Consider the following 10,518-nt stretch of genomic DNA (forward strand, 5'->3'; position numbering starts at 1 on the left):
AGGAAAGTGCAAATATAATAAATATTACAGATTTTAATTTTAAAACCTCCGCACTGGGTGTACATCCATATTATTCATGACCAAAAAGATACCAAAATAGATCACGTACACACACACACACACACAACATACAGATCAGTATAAGAAGGAGGGGGAGCACTGGATGTATTCTGATCCCGTGATTTCCTTATGAAAGAAGCCCCATATGGCAGTGGATCTCAAACCAGTCCTCAAAGCACACTAACAGCTCAGGACCGGCCTACGCTATTTCCCAGTTCAGTTCCAGTGGGGATACCGATGAAATCTGGACCAACTGATGTGTCTTGAGAACATTCCCTGCTATACCTTGGCAATAACATCACATATAGCCATTTATGATGTTAAAATAAGAATGTGGGGGGGGGGGGGGGGGGGTTGGCTAAAACATGACAAAATGTTTCCCTCAAACATTTTCTGTGAAAATCAAGCTGCCACCATCTCTCTTCCCTTCTCAGCCCTTATGCTATTCACAATGCATTCGGAAAAGCCAGAAAGGGCATTTTCTGCTTTTACCGAATACATTTCCTGTTCTTCTTGAAATCAGCCAGTCTTGCAATTTCATGTACCTTTTTCTTTTCACGGTCACCTGTTGTTATCGGTCTCCTATTGCTTTGATCCTCTCCCTATTTTTTTTGCTGCACATCCTTCCCTTGCTGTTCCTTCCTCGCCCCCATTTCTCTCTGGCTCTTTTGTCCTTAGTCACACACATTTCTTGTTACTTGGCATTCTCGGTGCTCCATGTGTTATTTTGCTTAATAGACCGCTTTCAAGTAGCTGTGAATTCTGGAGCACAAAAGCTGCTGGCGATCGGGACTGGAAAACAGATCTGATAATAAAGACTGTTAACCATTTTTATGCTTCAGAGTATACAGAATAGAGTTTCATTTGTATGGGCCAGCCATTATTCCCTTGATTTTATGATATACATTTTAATCTCCAGCCATTACCAATCAGTATATGGCTCCATTTATACTAGAATTCCAGGCACCATATTATCACAATGTCTTGTTAGGTGTATTATGTAGGTTAGGTTGCAGTCAGTTACGCTTTGTGGCCATAGAAATGGATAGATTGGCCTTGGTCCACGATACCTCAAATTCCTTCCATAACACTTGGTATCCTTGGATCATAGGATTCACACCTGTACACAGAGAGGAGAGGACCACCTCCTCCTTTTTATTCCCCCCCCCCCCTTTCCGTTCCTCTCTTTCTCTGCTCATCCCTCTCTTTGTCCCTGCTCTGCAACGACCCCATCTTTCCTGCTCCACTCCCCCTCCATGCCCATGTGTGCGCGTGCGTGTGCGCGCGACCGCCTGCCTGCGCGCGACCGTGACGGTCTGCCTGTCTGTGTGTGTGTGTGTGACGGTCTGCCTGTCTGTGTGTGTGTGTGACGGTCTGCCTGTCTGTGTGTGTGTGTGTGTGACGGTCTGCCTGTCTGTGTGTGTGTGTGTGTGACGGTCTGCCTGTCTGTGTGTGTGTGTGACGGTCTGCCTGTCTGTGTGTGTGTGTGTGTGACGGTCTGCCTGTCTGTGTGTGTGTGTGTGTGACGATCTGCCTGTCTGTGTGTGTGTGTGTGTGACGGTCTGCCTGTCTGTGTGTGTGTGTGTGTGACGGTCTGCCTGTCTGTGTGTGTGTGTGTGTGACGGTCTGCCTGTCTGTGTGTGTGTGTGTGACGGTCTGCCTGTCTGTGTGTGTGTGTGACGGTCTGCCTGTCTGTGTGTGTGTGACGGTCTGCCTGTCTGTGTGTGTCTGGCGGTCTGCCTGTGTACTAGATGGGCCGAATGGTTCTTATCTGCCGTCACATTCTATGTCTGTGTGTGACTGCCTGCATGTGTTTGTGTGTGCGCGTGTGTGTCAGGGTGTGTGGGAAGGGGGAAGGAGGGGGGGACGGGAAGGGGGGGCGCTGTGAAGATTTTTCGCACAGGGCGCCTAAGGCCGGCCCTGGCCACTATTCACCACGGTTGGTACCTATTGATCATCATGAATGAAAACCGTATTAAAACCACTTGCCTTGCTTGTCCCTAACAATGCAACAACTGTGATACTATCCGCTATGTCACTTAAAGCCACAGTCATGTATACTCACGAAACAGTGTACTGCATCCATGTATTATGTTTCTACATGCATGTTTACTAAATTTCTTGTCATGCTCACTGCCTGGGGCAGAATGCCTGCCTCACATCAAAACGTACTATTGTTACAATGTACAATCCAGAAGGTTATTAGGTTTTTCTGTTTATCCAATGCACAACCATACAATAAAGAATTAGAAAAAAAGAATCCAACTCTATGAGCAAAAGCTTGAAGAACATTCCATGCGATTGTGCAGTCTTGGAACATTCCACCTAAAACACAATGGATCAACAGGTTTAGTGACAGACTGTACTCAACCTGGAAGGGAAGGCCTAGCGAGGTCATCCATATAGGATTTGAGAGACATGAGATCATCAATAACCATGTCTGGATTTTTATTTTATTTTATTTAAATCCTCTCCCGCAACGTTTTACAATAAAACTATTTATCTTAATAAAATATTTTATATTTTCCTAGCAACTTTGTCCCATCAAAAAATGCTTTTAAAACATTTAAAGAAGTTGTAAAAATAAATGCCAGTTAATTGTGTTCTTTAATGTTGAAACGGTGCATCGTACCAGAATAATGGACTTTCAAATAAATACATAGAAAAGGGCAAATAATGAGCAATAAGTCTTCATTACCAGGTGCCTGTTTCAGGGCCAATGCTTTATATAGAGAACATGCGTTCTCTGCTGTGATCACAAATGATATACAATCATTACAGCAGCTAGATGATGAATGTGATGACATGATCGCGCCAACTGATAAACCGCACAGGGAGAACAGACAGCTACAAACACTTAGAACACAAATGTGCCCACCGGAGTAATAACGAAAGATAAACAATAGACAGAAGCAGAAGGCTTTACTGGAAGCAGGAGAAAGTCATATAGAGGATTTATTCATGGACGGATTGTGGCACTTCTTAGGTCAGAACAAACCAATTTGGAAAAGTTGTTCAGCTCAGCTGTTTTCTTCTCCCTTTATACTCACCGTTTAATCCATAAGATGGTGCCTACATTATGTGTGCACATAAAAAGGGATTTAAAGATTTTTGTTTAATTCTTGTCTTCTGCTTTGCAGAGTCTGCTTGGAACTCCTGGGTGACAATGGGTTCTGGAAAGTGTACGATTACCTTAAAAGGGAGTATTTTCGTCAGGACTCTGAGACAGAGGAGTTTGAAGAGGCTACACTGAGTGAACCCCAAGAGATCGTTCTTTATCCTCAACATTGCCACAAAGTACAACAGCTCATCTTCCTTGAAGAGAGGATGGAAGGGGAAAATTTAGGAATGAACTGTGCTTGGCTATAGGACAATGGTCCTGAATTAAGTTTGTAATCCTTCATATACTAAGAGACAAGGGCATCAAACCCCTCCTAGTCCCCAAATTAAATAAAAAAAAAAAACAGATGTTGGAAAGGCTGAACTTGATAGACTGAAAAAGATAAATGAGTCTATGTAACAAATTACTGGCTGCCAACCCTCCCACCCTGAACTAAATATGCCTTCTCATTTCTCTGCAATCATTAAAAGGAGTCCTCCTTTACCTACACATCCTTGTGCATGTTTTACGCTTGTGCCAATTCTCTTAATTATAATGTTCTCCTATTGTAATAAATATTTAAACTGCTATGGACACTTGTTCGAGCTAAAATAGTAAAATATGTACCTTATTACCTGCATTTACAGTAACACCATCCATTGTAATGTAGCCTGGCAAGTGAGAAGTACATCAACTACGGCAATGGAACGGGAATCATGTACAAGTATACACTACTGTGCAAAGGCAAAAATGCGTTAAACAATAGAAATGTTAATAGTTTATCTCAATACGTAAAATGCAAATTGAGTGAATAGAAGAAAAATCTAAAATAAAGTCTTTCAATTTTGTCCGATCACCACGTGCCTTCAAAGCAGCATCTGTAAACACCGTTTTCTTAGGAACTTAGCAGGTAGGTTGTTCCAAACAACTTTTAGAACTAACTGCAGTTCTGTTTCTTAATGTAGTTTGTAAGACAGATATGATGGTGCGATTGTGAGTGTGTGGATGGGTGCCATGGCATCACTTCCAGGACTTCTTGTTCTTATTTAAAACAAAAAATAGTTCTAAATGACTTTGGCTGTACATTTGGAGAATACATTTGGGGCCAATGAGGTACTTTCCAGATGGTAAGAAGTTAGAATGTATCTGCCTATTCTAACTCCTGTTGCAGAAATGCACTTCCAAACTTGCTAAGAACCTCCACCATTCTTCAGCATTTCCTGCCAAAACTAATCCTTACACTGTACCTCAACCCTCACGTCTTGCTCGATGTATTGTGAGGAGCAGTGGGCCTGAGCCTAGGACACGATAATAAAAAAAAATTATCAAAATGTATTCTGTTACAGCAAAATATTAAAACTTATGACTCATAGCACCTGCTGCCATTGTTCTGCACCCCAGTCCCGGTGTTTTCATGCATAGTTGAGTCACTTGACCTGGCTTCCATGTGGAGGTGTGGCTTTGTGGCCTCAAGTCTTTTACCAAGGCCACCCTAGATGAGATTTCTCCATACAGTAGATGGGTGTACCAGGGTTCTGCAGATTCTGAGTTGATGGCACTGCTGGGCATTTTATTACAATGGAAAGCAAGTATGAGGTTTCTCATCTGCTTCACCTAGTTTCCTTGGCAGACCATTTGACCAGTCTTTCCATGGTGGATGACCTTTTACATAAAATGGTCTTCAGCAACCTCCCCTGGATAGCAGTATTTGTGTGTCCCTGACCCGGTTTTATTCCTCGTACACAGCCGTTTCTATTTCACTTAATGCTTGTGTTTCAACTGACATATTAGATTGATGATCAATAGCACTTGTTTGGCATCAATCATCCACCGGACTATAGGCCTACAAAGCCCTGACCTTGTGCAAGTGTACCTAGAAAAAGTGATGCAGTTCACTGTTCACTCACTTTGCATATTGTTAATTAATGGGGGAGGGAGGAGGATTACTTAATATTTCTATTTTTGGAAGAGTTCTTACTGTTTAGCATTTTTAACACCTACCTACAACATTTGCACAGCAGTGTTCATGCACACTATACCCACTATACATGTAGAGTGCCAAGTACACCTGTTTGTGCTATACTAATAATATACATAATAAATGTCACCTTCTATTCAACATATAAAGTGCCAAGTTATGTATAAGAGCCATAAGCACTGCACTTACTGTATCTCCCCTCTACTATCATTGAATGAGTACAGTGCACACATGTACAAACTAGAACTACCGCACTCATTGCATCTCTTCTACTGTAACCTATATGCTCCTGTTGACATTTAATGAATCTATAAAGTGTCCTTCTTGGCTGCACTCATTATCTTGCCCTCCTATTACACTTGGTACCGGTCACTCACTGCTCTCTGTCCCCACGAGCTCCAATTTGCTGTCCAAGACACGACAAGAACCTGATTTAAACACATGCCTCGGGCCACCCATTACAACTTTTCCCCATGTATTGTCATTTAATACCAGAGCTAAGAAATAGTGTCTCCACAGCGCCCCAAACTTCCTGCAACACCACTGTTTGGAGAGATCTAAATTAAATCTCACGTCTTGCTCGATGTATTGTGAGCAGCAGTGGGCCTGAGCCTCGGACACGATAATAAAAATCTAATCTGTTAATGTCGGTGTCATCTATGGGTTTTCATCAGACTACCAACTTAATCACCTCCAAGAATTTACTGCACGCAAATGATTTACAGAAAAGCAGAAAGCGCTCAGTGATGACTGAACAATGCTTTCTGGTTGCAAATAATGGGCTGTATATAAACGTAGCAGATGATTTTCTTATGATCTCTCCCAGTAGGGGTTAGCTCTATGGCAGCAGAGACACTGGAATAAATCTCTCATATGTGATGTTTATTCTTTATTTGCTAAAAAGGATGAATGTCACATTAGGGATCTTGAAATATATGGCAGGTCATAGATCCCAGCATTGATATTTATCAAGGGACTGGTTATCATGTCAAACTATTTCTAATTAACAACAGACTTTTCTAGTGACTCTGGTGACATATTGGAACAGAACTGGGAAAATTAATTGACATAGTATGTCAGCAGTTTGGTTGTAAAATAATAGACTTTAACAGAAAGCTAATTAATGTTCTTATATAGACTGTATATGGTGATAGTTTTATATAAAGAGCAATTCTGGAACAAAGTTCTAAAATGAGAGCAATCCCCATGGAAACCAAAGTAATGTTCCTGCTGATTGCATTGGTTTTCATAACAATTGTAAAAGTGCTTCGGCAAAGGTCCGACAGAATGGTTTCCATAGAGACTATTCGCATTGGGCCAGTCTGTAAGAACATTCCATTAGTTTCCATAGTGACCATCATAATCAAGCCAGTCTATAGGGACATTCTGTCCGATTCCATCGTGACTATCAGAATCCAGAAAGTCTGTGAGAACAATCTACTGGGCTCTATGTTGACTGTATCAGTAAGAACATTCCATTCGTTTCCATGATGACTATTAGAATCACCCTACAAAAAAAGTCCACTGCTGATACAGTCATGGAAACCAATGGAATGTTCCTACAGAACACGGACAATACCCAATACTTGGCCAGGCTCTAGAAGATTCCATTGGTTTCTGTGGTGACTATCAGAACCCAGCCAGTCTGTATGATCATTCAATTGGATTCCATAGTCGAATTTCTGGATCTTCCTACAGAAAGGCCATAAGGACATTTAAAAAGGAAACCAACGGAATGTTCCTATATAGTGGCCCTACACTGATACGGTCACCATGGAACTTAACAAGGAATAGAATAGTCACCATGGAGCCTCTCTCGAGACTGACCCAATGCAGATATAGTCACAATGAAAACCAATGGAATGTTCCTACAGACTGGCCCAGTGTGGATAAAGTCAGCTAAAGCAAAAGATCCGACTGATTTACTTTAGAACATGCACATTGGCCATGATACAACTACAGGGGTTGGAGACCCAAGCAGGTTCAACATGGCCCAACCCTCAAAGAAACATTTCTAAAATCTTGCAGGCGGCTAGTTATGGACCCGAGGGAGTGTTCAACTATGGATTTTATATTTTCCCTTTAAGTAAAGGGATAGAAAGAGACCGACCTATGAACAACAAACACAAATAGCACTTGCTGCTTCGGAGAGTGACTCACATCAATCTTGGGCAGCTACGTCCTTGAACTACACTGTGCCAGTTACTCCACCATTTAAGACTTTTATTTTGGATGTAAAATGCTGTGCAATACAGTCTTTAAAACTATCTCCACGGCAGGGTTTTAAACACTCCCATATCCAAGATCCCTGATTACAGAGCTGGGGGTTGTAGTAGGAGCGAAGGTTTGCAATGACTGAACACGTCTTTACAATAACTAGAGGTTTCCAATGGGGAATTCAAAGCATTCGGAAACTTAACAAGAACTAACAAGAATTAGAATAGATGAATGGCCTGTATCACAACTATGAGGCATTTACACATACCACACTAGTCGTGCTGTTTCCAGACTGAACAGCTACTACAAAGAATTAAAACTATATACCCATGTAACTACATCTTACATGATGCCATGTCATTCTAAAGGCACGCAAAGCGTCGTGGGAGTTGTAGTTCTACAACATCTGGGCACTCCTGCTCTAGACCATGTAGGTAACAGGAGAATGGATTCCCTTCTCCCGAGATAGTTTTTGGGGGGGAGGCGAGTGAGGCGGAGACCCGGTTGTTGTGTTCTGAGCCAAACACAATGCTTTCACAAAGGAAAGCACTGGATTGTCGGAGATTGTCAAGGAGGCAGAACGGGACAGGGCCGGCACAAGCTAAACACAGCCCTGGCCAATCAACACCTCTTCATAGAGATGTATTGAATCAATGCATCTCTATGACAAAAGTTCAGTGTCTCCATGCAGAGGGAGGAGACACTGAATGTCAGTCACTTTGTGCAGCACTGCCCCAGGCCAGTGAAGTTATCATTAGGCTCTAATGTAAACACTGCATTTTCTCTATAAAAAGGGGGGCGGAGGGGGGGGGGGTGTTTACAGCAAAAAGCCTGAAGGTAATGATTCTACACACCAGAACAAATTATTTAAGCCATGGTTGTTCTGGTGACTATAGTGTCCCTTTAATTCTGGCCATCTGTAGGAACAGCCTACTGCTAAAATGAATGGCAGCCATATTTTAATACTGGCCTGGTCCATTGGCGCCAAATGGAGTATTCTTCTGGTTTCTAACTCAGGAGTTTTTAATGCTGTGTAAGGGCTTTCGAAGCTATAGCAATTATCCCCGAGACCTCAAGGAGCCCAGAGCCAATATGCAGCATTCATCCCTTCGAGGGTCACACTGATCATTACAAGTACCTACCTGCCCTTTCTTATGTCCCCAACCCATGTCCAGTATGCTTCTCTGTATATTGCATGACTTATGACATATTATATGACATAGCTTTTCCTTTAATTAAGTGTTCTTAATATCTCACATATATATTATTCTTATTATAGCCAAATTTACCACCCTAACTACTCCCACAGTTTTTACACTACATAGACAGTAATATCCAGAAATGTGCAGATTGTTCCCGATCGGATTGCTATTACTTTGTGGAACGTTTCAGCGAATGGTTCACGAAATATCATTTTTGTGGCGAAATTGGTCCCATAGGAATGAATGGCAAAATGTTCAAATCTAGAGTGGGGGCTGGCAAAAGCTGAAAAATCAGGACATGATTTCTAAACTGCCACCACTCCCTCATTTTCAAGCCCACCTACACAAATCTTATATCAAAACGTTCAGCTATCCAGCCACCCCAACAGTTACTCAAGCCACTCCACCCAGTTACTCCGCCCACTTAAGTTGTGGACTACTGGTGGAGGCAAGAACACTTCACACAATTTCCCCAGAATATATATTATTTATAGTTTTGGTTATATTTAGTCCGGTTATCATTTTGTTGCAATAAAGCAGTTTGGATTTTCAGAATTTAGTTTAATGCCTCCTCAGTTGGGATCTGTCCATGTGGGTAGAACAGTGAGTCTCTACTCAGGATTCAGCAGGATAAGCCTCCGCAGGGATTGCTTGGGCCTGAAAGTCTCCAAGACCACTTGCAGATCTGGCGTTGGAGAGCAGCAGAGTCTGTAAGGCACTGACCTGGGGCGTGTGACCTCAGAACGCGAGCCTTTCTTCAAAGTATCATAAATCACATGAATATTACGCACAGGAGAGGACAGTTTACTAATGAGTGTATAAAGATATATTCTGGTAGCCCGCGTTGATTGTGTGGATTTATAATGATTCACATGTATAAACACACATTAAAGCCGGCCAGGGGATGGAAATGACAAATCCCAGTGACTATTTATCCCCAGGCACAAAGTAAAAACAGTACAAAAAAATCTAATTAAATAATGCCTGAGCACAATTCTTTTTTTTTTTTTTTCAATTCTTTATTTTTGCAGTGCATATGATTACAGTAATGCAATTTGGCCAAGCAAAGGTACACAGAAAGAAATGTAGAGCATTAGATCACAAGTGCTTGGCTTTTGCGAACAGCGCACTTTTCTTTTTTATAAAACAATCATGACAAACAGTTACATGTCAGTGGTGCGTGTTTGTGGGTAGGCATATGAGGGTTGTAGGATTTGACATGTGATTTGAAGTAATGTGCTTAGTGTAGCAGGAGGTTGGGGGCCTGTGTGACCCGATTGCCTCAGGAGGGTTCGTGTCGGTCAAACCGGTTTCTTTATGACCCCGGTTAGTGTGGGCGTCGTGCCCGTCTGTCAAAAGTGTCTAAACTTGTGCCGGGGCTTAATTTGTGTGCTAGTTACATGTGCTATGTTCAGGCAGTGGGTACCCCTAACCAAGGGGGCTGCGGGGGGGTGGGGGGAAGGTGAGTGAATTTATGGCGAACTGTCGCTCTGGTTTGCTGTTATTGCTATGTAAGAGCTGGTGTGCCGTCTCCCAGGTGAGCTGCCTATTGTTGTGCCGCCTTGACTATGGGCGTTTGTGCGCGGTGTTTAAAAATAGGAGGAGATACTATAACAAAAACTTATTGGAAGGGAAATAAAACGTTTTTTGCATATGATGAACTTGGTGTGGAAAACAATATTAGTGAACGTGATAGCCTCGGTCAGCTGGTACAGTTCAGGTCACGTGGGAGTCCGAGGTGCCTGCTCTTGGGGTGAATGCCTGAGCACAATTCTATTTCCATATAGTTATTGACAACAGCAGTAAATTAATAGATGTATATTGCAGTATACGGGGGTCACACAGCAGCTGAAACCCTCTTTTCAATATATCAGCCAGGGTTATAGGTAGTTGGTCTTTGTTTAAAAAATACATAAATTAATTAAAAAAGTATTTAAATAAGCTCTGTACCCCAACCAGCC

General features: G+C 42.2%; 1 protein-coding gene across 1 annotated transcript in view; it reads left to right on the top strand.

Annotated features, from left to right (window-relative positions):
• The window catches only part of LOC134578355 (serine/threonine-protein kinase Nek11-like), a 214,265-nt gene extending 210,712 nt beyond the window's left edge, over positions 1–3,553 (top strand). Inside the window, exon 16 of the mRNA XM_063437344.1 lies at positions 3,201–3,553. Within this exon, the coding sequence (XP_063293414.1) occupies positions 3,201–3,429 (229 nt within the window). The 3' untranslated portion in view covers positions 3,430–3,553. The remainder of the gene's footprint in view (positions 1–3,200) is intronic.
• The last annotated feature ends 6,965 nt before the right edge of the window (positions 3,554–10,518 follow it).

This window comes from Pelobates fuscus, chromosome 12 (genome assembly GCF_036172605.1).
Source record: "Pelobates fuscus isolate aPelFus1 chromosome 12, aPelFus1.pri, whole genome shotgun sequence".
Lineage (NCBI taxonomy): Eukaryota > Metazoa > Chordata > Amphibia > Anura > Pelobatidae > Pelobates > Pelobates fuscus.